This window comes from Apium graveolens, chromosome 2 (genome assembly GCF_009905375.1).
Source record: "Apium graveolens cultivar Ventura chromosome 2, ASM990537v1, whole genome shotgun sequence".
Classification (NCBI taxonomy): domain Eukaryota; kingdom Viridiplantae; phylum Streptophyta; class Magnoliopsida; order Apiales; family Apiaceae; genus Apium; species Apium graveolens.
In genome coordinates this window covers 248,529,989-248,555,890 of record NC_133648.1, presented here as the reverse complement: position 1 = coordinate 248,555,890, position 25,902 = coordinate 248,529,989, and the positions used below count along the sequence as shown (strand labels likewise).

At 34.5% G+C, this 25,902-nt stretch overlaps 2 protein-coding genes and 1 non-coding gene across 4 annotated transcripts; all 3 read right to left on the bottom strand.

Annotated features, from left to right (window-relative positions):
• Positions 1-7,399: 7,399 nt before the first annotated feature.
• LOC141708311 (NDR1/HIN1-like protein 26) lies at positions 7,400-8,376 on the bottom strand. Its single transcript, XM_074511873.1, has one exon. It carries the CDS (start codon positions 8,183-8,185, stop codon positions 7,550-7,552), a length of 636 nt encoding a protein of 211 aa, XP_074367974.1. The 5' UTR covers positions 8,186-8,376; the 3' UTR covers positions 7,400-7,549.
• A 2,478-nt stretch (positions 8,377-10,854) lies between these two features.
• On the bottom strand, positions 10,855-15,456 carry LOC141708309 (two-component response regulator-like APRR5). Of its 2 annotated transcripts, none has more exons than XM_074511871.1 (8): positions 15,116-15,456; positions 13,523-13,684; positions 13,306-13,436; positions 13,051-13,203; positions 12,654-12,828; positions 12,274-12,565; positions 11,420-12,179; positions 10,855-11,320 (listed from the first exon to the last, which is right to left on the bottom strand). In XM_074511871.1, the coding sequence occupies exons 1-8, from the start codon at positions 15,285-15,287 to the stop codon at positions 11,168-11,170; spliced, it is 1,998 nt and encodes a 665-aa protein (XP_074367972.1). In that variant the 5' UTR covers positions 15,288-15,456; the 3' UTR covers positions 10,855-11,167. The 2 variants fall into 2 exon arrangements, with proteins under 2 accessions (XP_074367972.1, XP_074367973.1); XM_074511872.1 differs by having other exon boundaries at positions 13,051-13,200.
• A 7,028-nt stretch (positions 15,457-22,484) lies between these two features.
• LOC141710109 (small nucleolar RNA R71) lies at positions 22,485-22,591 on the bottom strand. The gene has a single exon (XR_012570647.1). It is a non-coding gene; the product is annotated as a small nucleolar RNA R71 (small nucleolar RNA).
• Between the last annotated feature and the right edge of the window lie 3,311 nt (positions 22,592-25,902).

Genomic DNA, 25,902 nt, shown 5'->3' with positions numbered 1-25,902 from the left:
TGATATCTGAATCCGGATCCGACAGTAACTATCCGGATACGGATAATATCCGGATCCGAATCCGATTTTCAATCAGATTTTTTATATTTATATTAAAAATTCAAAAAGAATGAAAAAATATAGTAAAAATTAAAATTTCATTTTTAAAAATTAAAATAAGAGTGAAAGAGATTTAATCCCATTTAAATTTATTCAAAAATTAATTTTTATTTATATTTTCAATATATTTGTTATATTTAAATTGTTGAACTCAAATAATTTTTTTATATATGTCAACACTGTTTTTACAATTATATAAAATTTGTGTAAACATAATATTTAAAATATGTGTGTGTCTATATACACATACACACGCTATAAATTTAATATAGTAAATTTTAAATTATATATAAATATATAAATATAATATATTTATTTGGATTCAGATATTATCGAATACAAATATGCCTATATCTGCATCTGTATCCGCAATCGTCGAATTCGAATACGGATAATATCCGCTTTGCTTCGGATACGGATAATATCCGCTTTATTTGGGATACGAATACAGATTTTTTCGGACGAATGTCGGATTTTTCGAATTTTTTTGACAGCACTAGAGGGAGTAGTATTTTTACAAAAATATATTTAGCCTATTTTTTAAGAAAACCCTATATTATATCTCCATCAGTCTTGTTTTTTAATACAAAAATGAAAAGTTTGTACCATAAAAACCAATAATCCCTGTATTATATCTCCATCAAACTTCTTTTTATACAAAAAAAACAAGAGTTTTTAGCATAAAAACCAATAATTAGACTTCAACTTGACGCACGGGTTTGGAAAATCTAGGTAGGTATTATAGGTACGTGGATTGATGATAAGTGATGAGTAGATAAAGATGCAATGTAGATGACAATGGAATGTGTGGTTCTGGTGTATGATCAAGCACTGACATGTTTTTCTGTTGTTAAGTTGCTAACCCCCTACGCTTGATATGAATTTTCTGCAATTCTACTGTACTCAGCAAGGGATGTATAAACAAGTCATAACATATGCAGCGTGATAAATGGTGCAATACGAAGTTGGATCCAATTTACAAGTAGAGTTTATACATGTTTTCATCATTTCATTGCTCAGGATTTAAAATTGCGTGAGTTTGGGTTGCAGGAGCCCCAAAATATTTTTAAAAGAGCAAATTAAAGAAAGAAGCTATGTTAACATATAGAAAAAGCTAGAGGGAGACAAACTTGTGGAAAATATTTTAGGTAACGACCTGTGATGGACAATACAAGGTGATCAAGTGTTGATGACGATTGATCCAGAACATGCGTGATCGTTTGTATGTGAAGACCGAGTCTTATAAAATTGATAGTATTCTCTATTGTAATAATCGAAATAATATTTGGACCGGACAGTCCATGTATTTAAATATTAGCCATCGCACATCAAGCATTCCAACGTGTTGGTCGGGCGGGTCTAAATAATACACACCACATATATATAAAATTATAATGCACTTTCTGTGTATAAGTCGGTGCGGTGCACATGATGGTTGATTTCTTCTGGAGGGCTGCTATTTTCTGGGCTGTTCATATGATTAGCTAGACAGCCATTGACTTGGTATAACGTGTGTGCATGCGTACCTTGTACATATATATGATTCAAGCCCCTTTTTTAAGTCTGAATATATAGAACCAGATCGATACCAAATCTCAGGGGAATAAAAAACTTGTTTCCCATCTTCATAAGTATTCCTGCGACCTGGACAAGTGCAGACAAAACCATATTTTATTTTATTTTTGCTAAATCAGACAAAACCATATTACTAGTACTCTACCAAATTTTAGCAATAAAATAAGAGAGAGGGTGTTTTTGAACAATTCATCTTGCACTCTAGTAAAATTTAAATAATCAGATTACATAGTAAATATTAATCAGCCATGGGTCTTTCTAAGATACATAGTTGGCACCTAACTCCCAAAATTTTGGGTCATTTTTATCCATAAAATTATTATTTATGCAGGTGAGTATATTGATATTTAAAATTAAAAGGTCAATTAAAAATTTGACAACTAACATATAAGTCCTTTAGAACATAATACAAAAATCGATAGTTAAATCATAATTCATGATTTTACACGACGGTAAATTACCTCGTTATATGATATGTCATAACAATATTCTATCCTAATTAGAAAAATCTTATTAATTAAAAACTCGTAGAGCCCAATTACCACTAAACCAAGAGTTTAATTTACACGTAACTCAAATATTAATGAATGGAGTTTAGAAAATAATATAACGTGATTAGAAAATTCCTATTAATTAAAAACTTGTTCATCCTAATTGAACCAGAAGTTTAAATTACCCAGGATTCAAATATCAAAAAATGGAGTTTTGAAAATAAAAAATCCTGATAAAAAAATCCAATTAATTAAAAATTCGTTCAGTCAATTAGTGGTCGAACTAGAAATTTAAATTATGCTGGACTCATATATTAAAGAATGGAGTTATGAAAAATATACCGGGCTCAATAAAATTATTTTTATAATTTTCAAAAAATACCGGGGCTAAAAAACCTGTGCTCGTTTTTTGAGTCTAACCCAGGCCAGAGCCTCTCTTGATCCCTGGATTTCGGCCCCGAGCCCATAGTGCATAGCATAGTAATAATGTATATTAGTTTCTTTTCTCTGCCAGAAAACCAGTTTGGGTGGGTAGATGTATGTAATATATTGTGATCATCTTGTTGACATCATCTTCTTGCGCTCATACTCTAGATCTACACGTCAACTTAATTTTATATCAACGTAAAGAAGCTCGTTAATCACGGGCTCGACTTTTTAAACATTAGTAGACAAGTTTACACACAAATGTGGTCCTTGGTAGCATGCAAATTCTACATAAGTTAATTAATATTAATATATTAGGAAACTTATTAGTGACATGTTTATGTAAATGCTTTTAAGTTGGTAGAATTGAAAGTACCTAATCTCTTCTATATATAATAGCCCCAACAAGGATATAATTTCATAAGATTAAAAAGTCTCATTTAAAAGACTAAATTACCCCTATTTTTAATATTTATATAAAAAATGTGATTCGTGAGAATCAAACTCGGGTTATTTCATTCAACTATATAATCTCTTATCACTACATCATATTCTCACATGTGTTTTTTATCATACACATAATATGTAAGTGTGTTAAATGAATATTTTATTTAACTTTAAAGATACTTACTTGAATTACTTAAAAAGCAAGATAGTTAGTTAAATATTTGTACTGTTAATTTTAAGGAATTGAATTTCAGATATAAAATTAGGCATAGTACATAAATGGATTATTATCTTATTTATTAATCATTTTTTAGTTTGAAAATATATCTCATATATTTTTAACATATTTTTATTATAAAAAGTAATTAAAATGTACATATATAATTTTTTAAAAAATATTGAAAATAGGATCGCTTATATATAAATAATATATATTGTTATTACATATTTAGATAAGTTCGAATTATAATAGGTCAATGCATTTTAGAACTTGACCCATTGTTTAAAAAATATTTACATATTTTTATAGGATCAAGTCAATTGATTATTTATATTAAAATTACTAACTTCACTGTTAACGTATTATTAATTTTGGGATTTGTCCCGATTTTAAGAATATTTGAAATTTGAAATGAGATCTCAAGAGATTTGTTAAAACTACAATGATATACTACATCGATTTATTTTTCATTTTTCACTTTAAAAATCTAGCTTTTATAAATGAATTCTTTTAGATCGGCAATATTCATTGATCAAGATAATATTGTACAAATATTTTGAATTATTCAAATAAAAGTTATATCTATACGATATTATAGCATTTGAATCAATGCATTTTATATTATTTAAGGAAAAAATATATATTGTTCAGTAATTTGAAGGAATTAACCAGTTCAACTGATATTTATAAAACTTTATTGAACTGAAATTTTTTAATTTTAGGAGAATAGTATAAAATGTTATCAAATTATTATATGAAGAAATATTAGAGTCGTAATGAAAGAAACTTAAAAAAACAGTTTAAATAACGATATAATTACAATTTTTCTTTTGAATGTTTGAAAAAAAATCATGAATATCAATAGTAAGTCTTAAAAATATATAATTCATTTTTATGTTACAACCATGATTGATACCGGTTGCGTAAAAAATAAATATGGATTGTTTGTCAGTGATAATGTGAATATCATATATAAATAATAGCAATTTATTTATTACATAATTTTAATTTTTGAATAATTATAAATGCATGTTAGTTAAGTAATCAATTATTTCACTACATGTTAATAATGATTATACATTTACATAAATAAGATATTTAGCATATAAATAATTGAAATCATCATAATTTACTAAGAGATATAACATACAATAATTTACATATTAACACACACATATTCATATAAATTAATCTTACTTTCTTAACAGTAGTGTAAATAAAAAAACTAACATTTCCCATACATACATAATACATACATGCGTTAAATTTCAAAAACTAATATTTTTCAATAAAATCAAATTTAATATTAATAATAATGTAAATTTTACATTATTGTATATTATGATTGCAAGACATTCTGACTTTAGTTATGCATTTTTTTATCTTTTTAAATTGAGTATGTCAATTGTAAGTTAGTAGTGAACTCAGTAATAATATAGAGCAGTACATAAGTTTATTTAAATAAAATTCAAGATTTTTGTCAACTCAGTAATAATATAGTTGATGGGATATTCACTCCTAAAAGTGAGAAAACATTGGAAACTTTTAATATTATAGAGGGGGACATGAAACTTGTTGGAGAGAAAGTTTATCTTCGTTTCTTCAAAATTTGACTCAAGAGGATATTGTTGAAATTACTCTAAATATGTGTGGTGTATAAAAAAACTCTAGAAAATGATACTAGTTTTTTTTTTAAATCTGATTATGATTTTAGGTATTATCAACTGATTTTACCTGCAGGTACACCATGAAAATTTGCTTAGTTTGATTTATTTTAATTGGAATCACCTCAGAAAAAAAATAACACAATCTTTTGCAAACTGGAATAATAAGAAATCAGTTGTTTTGTGACATGATGCGAACCTGCAAAACCAATTTAGAACAACATAACACCTGTGTTTTCTTAGGTTACTTGATCTAGTTACTTGCAGGATTTCTACGGAGTAGATGTCAAGATGGCCCCGTATTCTTAAAAGAGTAGAAGTCGTACTAAAATAGAAACTGCACTGTAATAGACATCCCAAAAATCTGCAGTAAACCAGAACTTGCAGATAAACAAGATTTGCGGAGAAGTAGAATTCGTCAAAAACACTAAACTTGGTCAGTGTAATTGCAATAATTAAGCTCGCAGACATGCTGCTAAGACGGAGATGCAGGTACATAACCCGTTCTTATTTTTATTTATTTTTTTACAACCGCATTTATTCATGTTAAACCTAGTAGTTATGGTTTTCTTTACTTCGTGACCGAAATAAATAATTTTAGAGGTCCCAAATTAATGCCCAAAATGGATCCCAAATACCACATGTAATCAATTAATAATAAAAAACATCTAATTGACAAGTCACGATGCCTCATCATTTTGGACCAAATTTTGGTAACTGATTTGGTACATCTAGCACTACTCTACAGAAATTGGCCATTTCCAAAAAATATTATAGTCCCGAAAAAAATTATAGTCAATGCTTGCAAAGGATAAGCGTCAATGCTTGCAAAGGATAAGCTTAATCAGAATTCAGAACTAATATTCAGCACAGCCCAGAATAGCAGAACCTGGAGAACGTGCTTTTGTCAATTCTTATGTGATCAAGTAACTTGAACCAATTTTAAGTTTTGACCATGTCTCTCAAACTCTAACTAGTGCTGTGGATAATTTTCTAGTCGCTGCAAAATTAGCACGTACATGCAAATTATATTATGCATAATGTACACGCAATGATCGAAGAAGCCGTTAAACTAGAGAACACCTAAAGATAATAAACATATTAACACTTAAAGTTTATAATGGAGTGAAGATTATCCGAGAAATGAAAAAGTGTGGCTTGAAAAGGCTCCACTAAAGAATTTGGGAGGGTTGTGTCCATAGTTTCCAAGAGTTTTAGTGTTTGATAGGGACTGCCATTATATTCTGTTAACAAATTAGTGCACGCTTGATTGTAAAATTGCCCAACACTTCGGAAAATATTATATGAGACAGATTCTACGTTATGTTATTTTGTCCACGATAAATTGTGATCGGGACCATTTGAACCAAGCTTGAGAAGATAATATCAAGTCTTCTATGAGGAAAAACAAGAGGCACACTTCTCGCATGTAATATTAATATGCTAGATCCTAATAAGTGTAATTTAGTTCATGTTGTTTGATAATAGTTTGAGGTTCTTAAGGAATAAGGTGACACATCCGGCATTGGAATGCTGCCCCTGTGTGGTTGAAAAAGTGAATCAAATACTTCTGCAGAAAGAAATTTTTGTAAAGGGTTTTCCAGATCAAAAATAAAAGTGGCTTGAAGATCTTGTGATGTAAACATCCTAGTTGTTGGTACTTGAGAATAGTTAGGGAATCAAGAGTTTTCCGAAGTTTTGATTGGATTCATCAGAATAATCAAGATTCTTGAATGATGAATCAGAACATTCAAATTCTGTTGAAATATGTATCAGAGCATATGCTCATTCCCATTCGTGTCCTATATTTTGAGTAATTCGTTAGAATGTATGTTCATATTTCTATATACAGACCAACTTGGATCTTCTCATTTTAAAGGCATTGAGGATGAGGACCACCGGATAGAGGAAAGAGAAGTGGACATTACAGACTACTCACGATGTATATCGTGGGGAAAATCATTATGTGGTGGAGTTTGTTGTTTGTAGGGACGAATTAGATTGCAAGTTGTAACTCTGTTTGGCCTTTGGAACTTCAAAAAAGTTATTCATCTTTAGCAACATATTTGGTACTGAAACTTTTAATTCCTTTACATTTTCCACCTCTTGTATAAAATTTATATTTTTCTTTAGTGAGAGTAGACTTGCTGTTGTTGTCATTATCTTAACACCTGGCTCTGGGTGCCTCAATCCGCCCTTCTGGTATTGCTTTAGCTTGGAGTGCACTATCGGCATGGAGCTATTATCGTTCCAGAAATTAACCATCATCATTCCCGCCCCTATTTAAGTCTTTTTCTGGTTTCCATTTTGATCCCTCGCAGGACATTAGTAGCTATTGTTGAATCATACTGCTCCGGTACAGCCACTAAGATATCCGCTACAACAACTAATTGCCACTTACGACAATATTTGTGCATCTCAAGTCAGGACATAGAGCGGGAGGAAGGGTACTGAGGAAGATAATACTAAATAAAAAATGTAGCAATTATTTTTCATAACAAATGCAACTTTTATTTGTGTAATTTGTTACTATTGTACAGAATTAACAAGCATTTTTTTACAACAAGCTGACATCAAAGTATATAATTAGTTGGTATCTAAGTAAATTTAATCTACACCAAAACTTATTAAACCGTAGTAGAACACTGAGTCCCTTGCTTAGAACTGATTGGACCTGACGGAATAGAAGGTCCAAAAGGCAGAACAGCTACACAATTTACGTTAAACCTGTACTTTCCGGAAGCCCAACTCAATATTTTCCAGCGGAGATGGCCATTTGCTTTCAAATATAAGACTAGCTTTCCCACAGTCTGGTCACGTTTCACTTCATAACCAAAAGAGGGAGCCACTGGCAGCCCAGTACCAACCAATGAGGCCGTTAGGAGGTTGTCATCCCCATGCCCTTGGTAGAATGGCGGTAGAGATGTTGGAACAGTTATCTGCTGGTTCTTGTAGGATGCATAAACATTTAGCTCATCATAGTAGATGCCAACTCTCTGGTTTGGATTTTTGGATAGTAAGGTGAGTTCAATGGAAGAGTTGACAAGCTGAGGATTTGAGCTTAGGTTGAGTTGGTTGATATCAACTTCTTTGAGTGAGAATTCAGGCTTTGAGGGGCGTAGGATAAAATATACGATGAAGATGATCGAGATAACTGATAGGAGTACGGTACACAGAGTGTATAACAGCTTCTTATAGCGCTTTTTGATGTGGAAACCTTTCTTGGCACAGTGTTGTGGGGATTTTACATCGAATTGAGACATTGGTAGTGATTGAATAATATTTACAAGGCTGCGCCCATGGGGTTATTATAGGAGGCTAGCTAAGAAGACCTGGGAAGCAATAATTTGGCTTGCTGCTTTTGACTTGTGCCCGGCATTTGATTTAAACGTGGCTCCTCAAAAGCATGTTTTTTCAACCTTTTGGTTAGCTGAGAACTTGCTGAACTGAATTATATCTAAAAAGCAAATTAAAAAGTTCCTAATTGCATGCAATCTGAAGTTTTAAGAAAGTTGCTTTTAACAAGTCTTGTACAGTTTGCATACTGCTATACTTTAGGAAAAACATGTTTCTTCAAAGTTTTGTTTAATCTGTTGATTGAAAATTTTAAACATGCAAGCTTTGTTCAGTGCTGAATCTTTCCACTATAATATTTTCCATCGATCACCGGTTTGATTAACCTTCAAGTGCTTACTAAATCTCGTGTTGATCTGACAATATTTGTGAGTGATGCAGCTGAATATTTAGTGACCATTTTGATCATGAGATTTCAACCCCATTAATGTGAATGGGAATGAGTTTCTAATACATTTTTGTATTGAAATCATATTACCATTCTTGTTAACCGGGTTGAAATCTCATGATCAAAACGGACACTTAATATTTTCTTGATGGGTCTGAATAAATATACGGCCTTTTATCATTATTTAAAATTTGATTTTCTTGTTAAATTTCCCTCCGAGGCTGACAGGAAAAAGTTAAACCTTAATGGTTAGCAGATGGAACTGCAAATGGTGGTCCTAATTGTAAACTATAATACCATAATTGAGTTGTGCACTTAACTAGCAATATGTACCAGCATAGATTTTCTTTACATGATGTTACAAATGAAACTGAAACTGGTTGATGAAAGCAATGGATACACTATACAGGCATTAGAAAGATCAGAAGAGAAGTGTTTTTGAACAAGTGAAGGAAAAAGTTACAACTTTTTTTAAGTGGTAGCAGTTTGTGGCTGGCTTATAGCCTTTGTCTTGTTGATTGAAATTTTGTTTGATTAGAATTCTGTCCCGTGCTACTTGAATATATTGGTCTTCTTCTTTTATTGTTAACAAAGTGTGGATACATTATATAACATACATACACGCAAAGTGCTTGCAGCGACAACACAATAATTGCGCTGTGCAAGATTGCAGGAAAACAATGCAAAGAGAGGAAGCCATGGAAAAAATGTTAGCTTGAAACTTTTTTAGATTTCTAGTGGTGGACCTGAGAGGAGTCTAAATTAGCTATTGCTTTTAGGCTAAGGAAAGGAAGTAAGTTCTTACGAGATTGGTCGACTCGAGGGTCCCCGTCCACAGATTATCAGGCTTAACCGGATGTTGTAATTCATATACTAAATGAATCTTAGCCCTTTGATTACATAACAAAGGATGTGGTGGAGCATGATCATCAGTAGTTCTGGATGAAAGATCATTCCATGTTAACACTTGGTTTGTGACAAATGTTGTGTTGTCGCTGCAAGCACTTTGCGTGTATGTATGTTATCTTAGGCATGTTCTGTTTGATAATGCTGGCTGCTGGGCAGAAGGGACCTGGTTCTTTTACCAGCTTCGCAATGCAAGTCGTTTGAATACGAATGGACCTTTTCTTTTCTTTTTCTCTTGAAGATTGTCGACTGCAAAATCTCCTCTGAGACTCGACCCCTCAGCCTTTGCTATCCACAGAAAGGAGGGGGGGGGGGTCTTTTGATATTTATTCGGTGAATACCTCCGTTTATCATTTAAAGAGCCCATCAACCAGCTAAAATATTCATAGATTAACCCATGCTTTTACATTATTTGTGATTAATGGCAGGTAAAAAGGATCCAAGTTGATCCTGTCACTTCTGGCCATATAGGTGTCTAATGGTATTTGGTTCATAAGGTTATTATCAGTATCTACTATATTCATCCCTTGCCAAATTCAATTATTACCTAGTACATGCACATCTTAATCCAAATTATCTTTGTTCAAACTGTCCCTGTTGCTTCTTCTTTCTGCAATTACACAATAATTAAATTACTTTTTGCAGTATTAAAATAAAAAATAAAAAAGAGCTATCAGTGATGTTAAAGTATATGCATTATGCAATCTAATCAATATGTTTTCTAGTAGAGTGGCAGTATCCTAGTTCAGGAATATACAGTTCAATCAACTCTTGGGTGCAAATAGCAACACTTGTGAAATATCCCTATTTTGTAGTTTGTGGTAAAGCCTTTGAAGTTCCGCTTGTGATTGCAACTACATGTCCGTTCTTTAAAGAACAGAGGCAAAAAATATTTGCAGGTGATGTCAAATCAAATTTCAACCTTTTGTGTTGTAAACACTGGATTACAAAGTCTAGTTAATGTGAAATAACTATCAAATAGATTAGTTTTCCCACGACATAATCTGTTTATTTGCATAATAGACATCAAATTTACAGTGTCCAGAGATTGCTTCATTACACTCTGGAAGAATGAAAAAAAATAGGTCTCTATACATGTACTATAAACATGGAAAATCCTCCATAAAAGAATTGCAGTGCAGTGCAACAAAAACGAAGATACAGGCATCTATACATATAAACAGGAAAATCCTCCATAAACAAACTGCAATGTATTGCAATAAAAAAAGGAAAAACTTGAATACAAAATGCAATGTATTGCAATAAAAAAAGGAAAAACATGAATACATATAAACAGGAAAATCCTCCATAAGCAAACTGCAATATAGTGCATTAAAAAAAAAAGAAAAACATGTATAGTACATATAAACAGGAAAACCCTCCGTAAACAAACTGCAGAGTGCAGCAAAACTGAAAAATCTGCCTCTATACATATAAACAGGAAAATCCTCCAAAAACAAACCGCAGTGTAGTTGAGACACATAATTGTACACGTCTATATAACAACAAAGACAAACTACAGGAGCTATATTGAAAGTTATGGGCGTTAGCACCTTCCGATTACACTACCTAAGATAAAAAAACTGTAAGTTGCTAGCTAATTGGCTGAGGAGTCTACATTGTGATTATCAGTTTCTATTGACGGATCATCATCACCAGTCTGCAGATCACCAGTCTGCAGCTGACGAACAAACTGCCCTTTCACTCGAGGGCGTTGCTCTGCAAGTTTTTTTCTGCTTTCATACCTCACCTGGATTACAAATTCGACATTGTGTAAGTGATGAACCTAATAGCATATAAATGCGACTGAAGAATTATGAAGATCTGAATGATGGTAATGAGTGTATACCTTCTTCTCAAAGCATCTATCTTTCCGTTTCATCCGGAATTTGGTCAGAGCAGCTTCTCTTTGAATAGAACGATTATTAGTTCCGTCCTGAACAAGGGTAGTCTCGTTTCTAGACACTGGACCAAACTTCATGTTTGGAACTGAATTAACATTGCCTTTGTTTATACTGTTAAAACGGTTCAAACTGCTATTACAAAAACTGTTACTACCACTCTGATCGGTAGCTGAAGAAAAATGTCCTCTTTCCTCTGAAATATCTAGTTTATGAGCTTGCTTTTGGTCTGTCTGATCAGGGGAGGCCCTGTTGGTGTTTTGGTCCATCACATAACGTAGCTGTGGAGAGCTTTTGGTTTGAGAATCAAATGGATACGTTTGATTAACTTGAATGGTAGGATCCTGGTAATTAGATAAATTTGGACTCTGCAATTGTGAGCGGCTTGATTGGGAAAAGAACACAGAAGGTATTGCAGAAACATTGGTATTGGATGGATTCACAAGATTCACACCTCTGACAGGAACTGTGACAGGAATTGCTCTCTGCTGAGGGGAGGGCGATTGAATTTCACCTTGACCAAGTTGACTAGTAATCGGGGATAAATTATTGAAATCAGGACCAACCACAGGTGCTCGAGTATCAGAGTTATAATCAAATGCTTGGTAGGATCTCTGTTTATCGGAACTGGTTTCATAACCTTTTTGCCGATAAGAAGTGCTTGCAGATGTTGAATGTGGGAGCTGAATTGTCCTGTTGCTAACATACCTGCATTAAAGATTCAAATCAAATATAAATAAACAGGATATGAATTTTATAACATTATGCACTACTTGCAAAAGTATTAGACATAGAAACTCACCTTGAAAAGGCTGAGGCATCTGACTGTTTTAACTTATGCCCGTCGTCTGCAACTTGATTCACTGAGCCACTAGGATGAGATCTTCTCAGGGTAAGGTCCAGCAATGAGGACGACTCAACCTTGTTCGTCCCATAGGTTGAGCCTAAGCTTCTGTAACTGCGAGTAGGGTATTTATCAAATGATCCAATCAAGTCAATTGCTTCCCTAGAACAGTTGGCTCGAACATTATCAGCAGCCACATTGTCTCTTGACGAAGTCATCATATCAGTGACATTTGGAACTGATGGTACTCCTAAATATATTTAATGCATATAAAATATGTCAGACATTATATATGAAGGTAATGAAGATGCTAGATCCTTATTAATTGAATATTTTACCAGAAGCATTCCCGTCGTGCATTAGCATTTGCTCACTTTCATTGAAGCACTGGTCCAACTTCTGCATATTTATGTCACTTATTATTAGAGATTTGTTCTGCTTCTGTTGTGTGAGGTCCTGCTTGTGTCCCAAGTTTGCTTCCTCGGCTTCTAAATCAGGTTTTGTGCAAGAGCTCTGCCCAAGGAAAACATATAATTAAGTTGTGGAGGGGAATTGAGTACACGTTTTAAAAATGCAAATCGAAAAGCAAACAAGCCCACCAAGTGTACTTACTCATAACCCCCGTTCAATAATAATATTGCATATGACATAATTTCTCACTGAAACTCCTAATCCATCTAAGCAAAATTTGCCCATTTTAAAAAAAGACACAAATGTAAATGAAAAAGACGCTACCTGAGCATCACTTCCTTTCTCAATGCATTCACGATTTCTCTGAATACATGCCTCATAGCCACTAGAATGATTACTAGTAGCATCGTTCTCGGCTGTGGCTTCAACTTTTTGTTGTGCATCACTTGTAGCTTGGGGCCCATCACTAATAGACTGCTGAACAAGTAAGAAACAGATCACTATCAGTCAAACCTCAAGAGGTTTTTTAAGAATAATAAATAGACCAACATATATGGCAAGAGCAATGATGGATCATACAGATTGTCTTCTCCAAACATGCTGCCATAAGTTCTTCAGTTCATTTTTCCTAACAGGCTTAACAAGAAAGTCAGCAGCACCTCTAAGCATGCATTTATAGACTGTGTTAACCGAATCATGTGCAGACATCACTGCATCGTGGAAAACACATGTTAGAAATGGCAGATGAAGTATATAAACAAAGCATATGTAGGATGTGGGTTTAGTCATATCTTACTTATAACAGGAATATTTTTACAGACATCATGCTCTGCGATCAACGTAAGCAGAGCAAATCCAGAGATAGATGGCAGCTCCACTTCTGTCAGTATAAGGTCTACGTTTTGTGGCCTTCCTTTCAGCAACTCCCATGCCTTTAGACCATCGGCAACAGCAGCAACTACTCATGGAGTAAAAAAGAAACTGTTATACAAGTTCTAGGAGAAAAACATATAGCCAAAGCAAAATGGGAGAGAACTGGAGTAGGAAGTATCGGTAAAAGAATAAAGATCTCAAGTAAATAGTTAGTATGATCAATTCAAAGTATAGTTGTGTGAAATGACTTAAGTGTCTCTGTGACTGTTTCGTATAAGTGGGCACGTATGAGGCATAAATTAAATATTATTTAGCAAAAAGACTATAACATTCAGCAAAAGGACTACAACATTCATGTAACAATAAAAATTTAATTCCCTTTCAAAATTGAAACTTCAATGAATTCAGTTACCATATTTACATATTGATATTGATGCTAGATACTGGCTTAAAGATGTCTTTTAGCTCAGGTGTTTTAAAATTATACACAGCGAGGTTCATACAGATACAATAGTCGAAATAACTTAGAATTATACTTTACATTAAAAGGGGATATTCAGTAATATATTTTTAATAGATCTCTACAATTCAGATTTTCAAAGTTCAAAAGCTTTGTGTATGAGTGTGAGTGCGCATTGCGCACAGACTCTGATATATTCTTAATATATTTTCCACGAGATCTCCACAATTCAGATTTGCTAAGTTCGAAAGCTTTGTGTAAATATTTGAGTGCGCATTGCGTGCAGGCTCCTAATTTTCTTTAAATATCTTTAACAGATCTGTACAAATCATATTTCCAAGTTGAAAGCTTTGTGTATGGGTATGTAAATGCGCATTGCGCTACAATATTTAAAGCCCACAAATTATGAAATTTCTTCATGAGTCACATCCTGAGCTTGTGATGGTACACTCATTAAGAGTCTAACATGGAAAGGTTTAATTAAAGTGCATACACAAATTCTACCAATCACAAAGATATATTAGATAAGTGGCAAACTAGTATTGTTCAATAACACAACTCAAAAACTAAAAACCCAATCTCCTGTAATTCCAGAGCACACTGATTTTACATAGTATTATCTTCACAGTTGCTTTACTACCCAGAGCTGGAATTAGCATCGAAAACACATAACATGATCCACAATCAATTCTTAGAAATTGCTTTACTATCCTGAGCTGAAATTAATATCGAAAACACATAACATGATCCACAAACAATTAGCAATTGCTATGAAATTAGTATCGAAAACACATAACACAATCCACAAACAACTACGCCATCATTAGTTCACAATTACATCAAACCAAAAATTAACACATACAACGCGTAGTTATTATTATAACACATAAAAGCCTATTCTCCCAAATCAATTCAATTCAACCATACACCACAACACACAAGTCTTAAAAAACCAATAACTTAATCAAACACAGCTTATAAAAACCCAAGATCTGATAAACACAAACAACATAAACAACAGCTAAAAGACACAAAAGAAATCAAAAAATTGTATACCTTTATAATTACATTTTCGAAGAAGTGCAGTGATAATCTGTCGAGTGGAATCATCAGCTTCAACCAACAAAACCCTCATAGCCATTCTTGGCAAGAACTTATCCCATCTCACAACCCCATCATTCTTCGATTCTATCTCCATTTTTTCACCACTCATAGCTACTTCACCCATCTTCTAAACAAACCCTTGTAATACAATTGTGTATACAAGTAATCACACTACTTAATTATAAGCCACATATATTAGATATTACAAAAAAAAAAGATATTTTGTGCTTAGAACTCGAGTTGAATGTGGTTTGAGATATCTTCTGAAACATAAGATAGAACAGAACATGAGAAGTCTAGTGAGTACTTTTGTTGAATCAATATCTCAAGTGTGGGGCTGCCACGTCTGGTGTACAACCGCCTTCAAATCAACGGTGGATATTAAAAGTTGGTGCCAAAATATCTAATAAATGGATGGCTGAGAATTGCCACGTCAACAGTGGTCCGATCGAAAAGTAAAGCTACAATGTTTATCTTATAAAATTAATATTCTTGGCTAGATATTTTTGTTCAGAGAATTGTGGGGCCGGGAGCTGGAGATATTTTTTTAATCGAGTGGGTAATGTGATGACACGTGGATATCCACTTGATATTTGTGGGTTTTAAGTTATGGGACCATATGCTTGATGCTTAATGTATAGCTGTAAGTATATTAATTTAATTATAGCTGGTGCGGGTTGATTAGAGTAAGGTAGGAGAATAGAGGAAAATAGAGGTAGGAGATATTTGTGAAATTATAAAATCTAGTAGTGGGTGTTGATTGGATACAAATGAATACGAGTAGTTATAGTGAGTTTGATTGATGAGAGGTGATTGGTTAGGGTTTGGATATAAAACAGGACTTAATCATAAGCCCGTGAAAGGGGCCTAATGACTACATTCTTGTACATTTCTATTACTCCCTCCGTAAGTTTCTTTTTCGGATGTCCATCCAATTTTTTAATTTCAAAATTTATCAAAAGTAGTTAATGAGTTCCATCAATTTCTCACGTATCTTTCCTTTTCACATTACTTTTATTCCCCTATTTCCCTTTTATACATTAAAAATTAATGGGTCCCATCATTCCACCCACTTTTCTTTCGCTTTTTCATTATTTTATACATATTTCTTAACTTCCGTGCCCAAACCAAACCTCCGTGCACAAACTAAACGTAAAAAATTGACCGGGACGAAGGGAGTATGTGATAGGTTATTTGGGTTCAAACTAGCTTTTTAGTGTGTGCAAGGCGGTGTCAAGTTCTATAATAATATATATTATTTTTTTTTTATAGAAAATAAGATATATTTATATTTACAATAAATGAGTTAGTGTTAAATTAGTTATATGATCGGTATCTTAACATGAAAATATTTTGTAATATTAATAATTTTCTTTATTAAATTATCCTTTTAAACATGAAATTTTGATATTTATTACATTAATATGAGTTTATTTTTGTTTATAGTCTAAGTATAGTAATTCAGTAAGAAAGATGACGGATAAATTATACGTATTATATTTTTACATGCATGCGTATTATTTTTTTTATAATTTACTTTTCAAGATACGCAAATTATGATTATTTTATAAATGACTCTTCATATTGATTTGCATGTGTATTTTGAAAATGTCATTCTAATTTTTTTAACGAATTCCTTCACCATACGAAACAATCGTTGTCATAGTAAATTTTACATTTACGAAAACTCTAATTTGTCTCTATTTATGTTTAGTTTTAATTGAATGATGTTTTTATAATATTCTCCGGTATCGTTACCATTAAAATATTTTACAATTTTTTGTGCTCAAGTGCACTAACCCTAATAACGATTTTTCCTTAAATATTATCGGTATAATGAATATATCCCCTCAAAATGATAAATTCTAAGCATTGTGTTATCGATTGGTGTTAAAATTATAATATGATAATTATAATTAATGTAATGTACTAAACTAATAATGTAAATAATTAAATTATAATTCTTATATTTAATAAAGACTAATACATGTATATTAAATTCAATTCAAAAATATACAATTAATACATATGCATTATATAAAATGACATTAATATATAATAATATAGGGGCAATATAGTAATTTCAACATAAATAGAATGTCTCACAAACTCCCTAGATTATTTTATAAACGACTGTTCATATTGATTCACATGTATATTCGTTCTAAATTCATTGACAAATTCATTCACCCTACGATTAACAATCGTTGTCATAATCAATTTGTGATTTACAAAAATTCCAGCCTGTCTTTATTTATGTTTAGTTTTGGTCGAACGTTGTTCTTATAATAATCTTCACTACCTTTAGCATTAAAAATTGTTTTACATATTTCGTGCTCAAAGTTTTTCATTTACAAAAATTCCAGTCTGTTACTATTTATGTTTAGTTTTGGTCGAACGCTATTCTTATAATAATCTTCATTACCTTTATCATTAAAAATTATTTTACATTTTGCATGCTCAAGTCTACTAACTCTTATTGTTGTGAAATAAGAACTAGAGTGCATTAGTAACTAATGCTAGGGTTTGTGAGTTTCAAGCTTTAATGGCTGCTCTCGCGTTCGGGACTATCGGTCCATGCAAGATGCCTACATATGTCTGTGTGATAGAGAATCAAATCAAAAACGTAGTTCTAGAGCCCTTTATATAGAGGTGAGTCTAGGGTTAGACTTGTGCGGGGATACTTGTTCGACAAGTCTCCAACTTAGATGGTGATTAGGAGTCCAATTAGGGAAGGAACTCCAAAACCTTCTATGTAGGACTTTGAGTCCGTTTAGGACACATGTCTTTCCTCTTCCAGCCGTATTGGGCCTAGTCCGTGAACAACTTGTATTCGTGGACCTTGACGACCTCTGCTGGTCTACATGGGCCATCTTGAGTCTACTACGAGCTCAGACCCGAAAGGCTGTACTGGACTTCAGAAAAGAAGCTCAAGTGTAGTTAATGCGACATTTAATGTGTCTTTAGGATGTATTTTCTATCTATATTATTTTCCCCCAACTTTCTGGAATACTACCCGAGTTTTCGTGGAAGTTATAATGCTCTTTTCGCGACTCGGGGTACTTTTCGCCCTTCTCGGGTATCGACCCTTCAAGGATATCGGCCCTTCATGGGTATCGTCGTATTATCGTAAAGTGTGGAGCGATCTACATATTTACAATGACTTATTAGTGTGAGTATACACACTTAAGGCCTTTGCACAAGCTATTTTGATAGTGTTCGACACTAAACGGTCCTAATCGGGACTAAAAAAGCGAGCATTTATCACCCCTTAACATTCATCAAGGTTAATTATAGGGTGAAAGCTGCTAACTGGCCCTAATCAAGGCTAATCGGCCCTAATCGGGGTTAATTTCCATGTACAAGCGGCTAATTAGGCTTAAAAGAGCCTAATTTTAAGCTAGAATGCACTAATTGGCCTTAATCGAGGCTAATATGCCCTAATCGGGGCTAATTAGGACTAATCAGCAAGCATAAGACAGTATTTATCCCTAATTCACACTAATCACAAGAGTGAATAGGTTAAATGGCCCTAATTTGGGCTAATTTCATCACATGAATCACTAATTCCCCCAGGTTCGATAATTACGCTTAATATACACTACTCGGCCCTAATATGGGCTAAATTTCACTAATTGGCCATAACCGGGGCTTAATCCTAAAATCCTGAAAATTTAAAAAAATTCTGAATTGTTTCTAATTTTTTCCATTTTTACAAAAAAAATTGAATATTTTCGCTGGGGGTCGTCGGGACCGAGCAGGACAACATGCTGCAGGAGGCTCTGCTCGGCCACATGCCCTCAATTGTGGCCTGGTCGGCCTCATGTGGTCGGCCACCTCCTGGTCTTCTAGAAGCAGGTCCTCCTGCTCCTTGCTGACCAGGGTGTTTGCTCCAATTTTTTTTTTGTAGAACCTCCTACTCAGACTCAAGTCCTTTGTGCTATTTGTTGGGCCATTCTTACTCCTAGTTATCCATGGAATTAACCTCATGGTTGCCCTAGAGTTCCACAGGGTTCTGCTATGCTTGTTTCAGTGAACATTTCGTACTCATTTTATCGATCGTTCTGTACTCGTTCTTACTGAGCGTTATGTGTTCTATTGAACTTGTTCTTATAGGAAGTCCTATACTTCACTGAGCTTGTCCAAACTTACTCTATAGGATGTTCTGTACTCCAAAAGACTCATTCTCGTAGACGTTCTAGTCTTCACGAAACTTAGATCCATTGGGAGTTATCCTTTTCAAGAAATCTTCATGATACTTCTCAGGGGGGGTCTCCGGAACAACTTTAGAAGGCCTCAGGGCTCTCTTAAAGGAGCTCTTGATCGGCTAGAAGGCCTCAATTATAGCCTGGTCGGCCAGGCTTGGTCTTAGTAGGCCTTGTGGCCACTCTCAGGGAGGTCTGATCAGCCGGGAGGAAAACTTCTCTGAACTCATCATGGTGAACGCTTTACTCTTCACGAAACTTGTTTCCGTGAATCCTCTGGTCTTCACGGAGCTTGTTCTTGCTGACTTATCAAAAACTTTAACGAGAAGTCAAAATAACTTATCGAGATGTCCACTCGAGAACATCATAAATGAATAGTGATTTATAATTCATATTTATAATATTTATAATTCATATTTCAATTAATTTCTAATTAATCAAATGAATTTTGATTTATCATAAATTAATCTTCTGTAAAATATTAGCTGAGTTCTTGTCTTTAGAATGAAGAATTTAGCATACCAATTTCACCTACAAGTCTAGTGAAAGTAGCTTCATCCAAAAGTTTAGTAAAAATGTCAGCTAATTAATTTTCTGTTGGAACAAAAATTAGCTCAATGGTACCATTTGCAGCATGTTCTCTAATAAAATGGTACCTCACATCAATGTGTTTTGTTCTAGAATGATTAACTGGATTGGCTATAATAGAAATAGCACTAGTATTGTCATACATAATTGGAATTTTGTGTAACACTAGGCCATAATCCATTATCTGTTTTCTAATCCAAAGCACTTGAGCACAGCAACTTCCATCAGCTATGTATTCAGCCTCAGTTGTGGAAATTGACACAAATTATTGTTTCTTGCTATACCAGGATACAAGTCTTTGTCCAAGAAATTGACAGCTTCCAATAATGCTCTTTCTGTCAACCCTGCATCCAGCAAAATCTGCATCTGTGTATCCAACAGCTTCAAAACATGTTCCCTTGGGATACCACAATCCCAAGTTTGAAGTCCCCTTCAAGTATCTGAAATTCTCTTCACAACCATGGTAAGTGGAATTTATATCCACTTGGAACGCTTCATATCGGTTTAATTTGGTGTTTTGGACTCAAGTATTTGGTGTTTTTGATGTGTTTTTGTGTTGAGTCATTGCAGGGCACTAGTCAGGAGGTGAAAAGGAGCTTTACAATGATTTTATGCTAATAAGAGGTCAGTAATGGAGTTGCGGAAGATCGCACGAAGAATGGAGTGCCAAAAGAAGAAACTACAGAAAAAGAACAGAAGGACAGCGCGCCCCCGCTTGGTCAGGCGCGCCCGTGCCAGTTATTCCAGTAGGTTAGCACGCCCGCGCTCTAGTGCTGCGCGGCCGCGCCAGTACAAAACTGCAGAATCCTGATTTGATTATGAGATGGTTATTGCGAGAGCCCAGATCATCCAGGGCCTTATATAAAAAGATAAGAAGACGTTTTTAATAAGAAAGAAGCCAGGGAGAACATTAAGAAGACCTAGAGCACATGAGACGACTAGGGAGAAGAAGATTTAGTTTCATACTTTTGTATTCTTTGATTTAGGCGATACTTTTGGATGCTTGTTTTGATTTATTCTAAACCCTAGTTCTCATATATTCTATCGTAGTATTCTGAACTTATTTATTACCATGTTTTCATTGGAACCCATGGTGACGATGTGTTCGATCATGAACTAATCGTTGTCATGAGGTTCTAGCGGATTTATTTATGAATTTCAATAGTTGATTGTTTTAAATCTTTAGTATGTGGTGATTTATGATTCCCTATTTTGGTTGTGCTTATTAATCTTTGATGCGTAGCTAACATCTAAGATTGTTTGTTAATCTCTATTGAAGCGACAGTGAATATAGAGGTTTAGAACTTGCCATGCTAGCATAGGTTTATGTATGAATTGACATACATAATTCGTGGAGTAATTTTAACCATCTTAAATACCCTATGTAATCATAATAGATAACTTGTTCTTAAACTGTTATTTTTTCGAATCTTATAGACATACAGGGTCTAAGCATAATTGGTATCTACTCGACTTTTATCTTGATTGTGGATTCTTAGTAGTAGGGTATACGTATATCGAAAGATAGCGTATACTAGTTTCGTGTTATCTGATTAGTTATCATCACCATCGCATACTATTGATAAAGACATAAACTTTGAATAAAGTATTTAATGAAGTTAGAATCTCATGTTTTATTCTCATATAAGTAATTCACTTTTATCTTAGTTAATGCATGCTAGTATAGTCACTTAAGTAGTTAATCAACACAAATTTGTTACTTGTCTTAGCTGTGAACGATAATCATACATTTTTGCATAAGTGCATAATCTGAACTTAACCTAAACCAGTCTCTATGGGAACGAACTTGACTTAAATTTTATACTACTTGTGATTGCGTACGCTTGCGTGTATTTTCGTGTGTGTTTTATTACGAACAAGTTTTTGGCGCCGCTGTCGGGGACTCGGTGTTAATTTTTAGTTTATGTGCTTGACATTAGTGGTCGTTAAAGTTCACTGACTCGGATTACTTTACTTACTACGGTTACTTTGTTGTGTTTCAGATACTCTAGAGAGCGTGTATGTGAACACGTTCTCAGTCTCATAAGGAAACAATTGAAGAAGATAGGGAAGTTGAAGAATTGGAAGAAGAAGTTCTTGAAAAAGTTAAAGAAGCCGAAGATGAAGTGATCATTACAATGGGAGAACCAGCAGCAGCAACGAAAGCGTTAATGGATTATTCTCAATCAAAGATCAATGACATTCAATCTAGCATCATCAGGCCAGCTATCGCAGCTAATACCTTTGAGATCAAGCCTGGCACAATTCAGATGGTGCAAAATTCAGTCCAGTTTGGGGGTGCTCCAACGGAAGATCCCAATATACACATTAGGGATTTCATTGAGATCTGTGACACCTTCAAGTTCAATAATGTTTCTGAAGATGCTGTGAAACGGAGACTTTTCCCATTCTCTCTGAGGGATAAAGCTAAGAGCTGGTTACACTCTCTACCAGCTGGTTCTATTGCGACTTGGGAGGATGTTGCTCAGATATTCCTTACTAAATTCTTCCCTATGAAAAAGACAGCTACAATCAGGAATGCTCTTACTCAATTCGCACAACAATCGGGTGAATCTTTATGTAATGCTTGGGAGCGCTATAAGGAGATGCTTAGAAAGTGTCCTCATCATGAAATGCCTGACTGGATGGTGATCAATTGCTTTTATAATGGTTTGTGAGCTTTGTGCAGGATCGCATGTGACGGAGCAATGTGCTATATCTAGTGAATCAGCTCAGTTTGTGAGCAACGTTCAGATGTCGCAGCAACTTGTTCCTACTACTTATCATCCTAACAACCGCGACCATCCTAACTTCAGTTGTAGCAATAATCAGGGTGGTATGCAATAGCCACAACAGCCATACCAGCAGTTCGGAAACAAGTAATTCAATCCTCCTGGTTTTCAACAACAGTTTGTACCAAGGTAGTAATTTCAGCCATAGGGGATGCAACAGCAATCTCACGGGGGTGCCGGTCCATCCTTGAATAAAAAATTTAAATTGAAGGAGTTGAGGCTTATGTGCAAAAGCTAAGCGGTTTCGATCAAGACTCTGGAGAATCAAATAGGGAAAATTACTAATGCCTTATTGAACCAACCACAAGGAACTCTTTCGAGTAATATGGAAGCTAATCCAGGAAAGAGGAAAGTCAAAGAATAGCTTAAGGCAGTCACCTTGAGGTCTGGAAAGGTCGCTAACCCTGAAAATCATCAAAATAAAGAAGCTAAAAATTTTCTCCAGAAGGGCAGCACGCCCGCGCCCATAAGGAGCGCTCCCGCGCCCATAAGGAGCGCGCCCGCGCCCTCTCAAATTCCAGAAATTGACAATTTTGCTGATTCAGCTGAGAAAAAGGATGGCGAAGCGGAACCGAAGAAGAATGCTATTGAAAACACTACTCCTAAAGATAATACAGGGGATAAACAAGTCTATCCACCTCCTCCATATCTTAAAAGGCTTCAGAAGTAGAAGTTCGACAAGCAGTTTGCCATATTTTTTGAGGTTTTCAAGAAGTTGCACATTAATATACCTTTTACGGAAGCTCTAGAACAAATGTCGAGCTATGCTAAGTTCATGAAGGGTATTCTATCTCGAAAGCTAAAACTTGAGGAGTTGGAAATCGTTGCTCTAACGGAAGAATGTAGTGTTATGCTGCAACATAAGCTTCCTCCTAAGATTAAAGATCCAGGAAGCTTCACGATACCGTGTACCATTGGCAATCTATCTTTCGATAAGTGTTTGCGTGACTTGGGAGCTAGCATCAATCTGATGCCCTTTTCCATTTTCAAGAAACTTGGTTTGCCTGATCCAAAACCGGTAAACATGTCCTTGCAACTGGCTTATCGTTCCATCACTTATCCGCGAGGAGTAGTGGAGGATGTCTTGGTTAAGGTGGATAAACTCATCTTCCCTGCTGATTTTATCATTTCGTACTTCGAGGAAGATAAGAAGATTACCATTATCTTGGGGAGACCATTCTTAGTTACAGGCCGAACTCTGATCGATGTACAGAAGGGTGATCTTACTATGAGGTTACAGGGTCAGGACGTGACTCTCAATGTCTTCAATACAATGAAATTCCCTACTGATGAAGAGGAGTGCTCTAAAGTAGAGTTGTTCAACTCTGTAGTGACTTCAGAGCTTGATCAAATGCTAAGGACTGATGCCTTGGAGAGAGCCTTAACAGGGGAATCTGATAGTGAAGATGAAGAGGGGCCAGAGCAGCTGCAGTATTTGAATGCTTCTTGTAATAACCTCAAAATTTTGAACTTTTTGTAACCCTTATGAATAGTGTTTTTGCTGATTTGCTGAATAAGAAAACTGTTCATGCCACACTATGTAGGGTTTTTTTTATGGATATTCTGAGATTTTATTAGTACTCTATATGGTATATAAGTGTATGTAAAGATCGTCAGAATCCAATTCCGAACACTTTGATTTTTCCCGGAAATCCACTAGATACGGAAAGAATTGAGTATAAGGTAACAGGATAAAAAGGATTTAAATTAAAGGATTATAGGAGAGGATCATAAAAGGAATATAATGTATTGAGAAAGGTTAAGGAAACCCAAGTAATAAGATCCCGGGTATGATCCCTCAAACAAGAAACGAGAACGAAAGTTAAGCGAACCGTATAACAGATCAGCGGTCATTAGGCAAACAATTAGGGAGTTAATCAAGGAGGTTAGGGATGATGAGATCATCCAACCAATAAGAAGAGGGCAAGTAAGGGATGATGACATCATAAGCATGACATAAGCATGACATAAGGGGAAGGAGATGTGGTTGAATTAAAACCATACAAAGTTCAAGGTTAGAAAGGTAATTAACCAAAAACAAAACAAAAACAACCAAGCTAAGCTAAACAAATCAAAAACATAAAATCATTTCATTTCTCCCACATTGCTCTCGGCTTTTTCCCATTTCAAAGAGAAGAATTTTCAAAATTCAAGTTCCAAGCTTCCTAAATTGGTAAGATAATTCTCTAGTACTCCTTATGCATAGTTATGGCTATCCTATGAGTTTAAGCCTCCAAATCATTCACAATCTTCTCCAAGAAATCAATGAAGAAGATAATGAATAGTGATTTCAAGATTTTTAACTTGATTTTTCTTGTTTTTCCTTTAAGATCCAAGCATCCCTAAGACATCTCAAGGCTTCTTAAGGCTTCCTAGCTACTCACATCACTTCAAGGAAGGTATATCATCTCCAAATCCTAGCTTTACTTTGTATATTAGGATTATTTTGGTTGTTATGGTAATAGAGTAGCTTAATGCTTGTTGGTTTAGAGTTTGGGTTGGAATGGTGGTGAATTGAATGTTGAAATCTTATGGTTTGGTTAAAGGACTTAAGTATAGTTTAAATTCAAGTTTAAGAATAAGTATAATTGTTAATATTGAGTTGATTGGGGCTGTTATGATGTATTGTGGATGGATGTTGGTTGTATGAATGAATTGGGATTGATTGGTGATTGAATTGGAATGGTATAAAATTGGGAAATCGCGTAAACATAGCCGTCGTAATGTCCGATTTACTTTAGACTGCTTTTGGTCATAACATTAGGACCCGAGAACTCCCTGCTAGATTTTGACCATTGTCATGTTTAGATATTCATGTTATGAGCTTCGTTTTGATATGTGGTTCGTTTGATTCCGATGTACGGTTTAGGAGAAACGGCCGTTTTAAGTAACGACGTTTAGCGAACAAATCATTACCCCTCGCCTTACTTTGAAACCTTGGTTAAAGACCTTAAAGGACTAATTGGAGTATGAAACATTTATGTAGAGTGTGTTAGGCAGTTGGTAAGACACTCGCGAAAGAATCGCCTTAAAACTCGTAATGGTTAAATTATTAAAAATGGTGGAGCCGAGGGTACTCGAGTGACTTAAGAGAATCAGTAAGCGCAAAGCGAGCGTTAGAGTCTAAATTGGTTAAAGTATAGATTTACAAGTG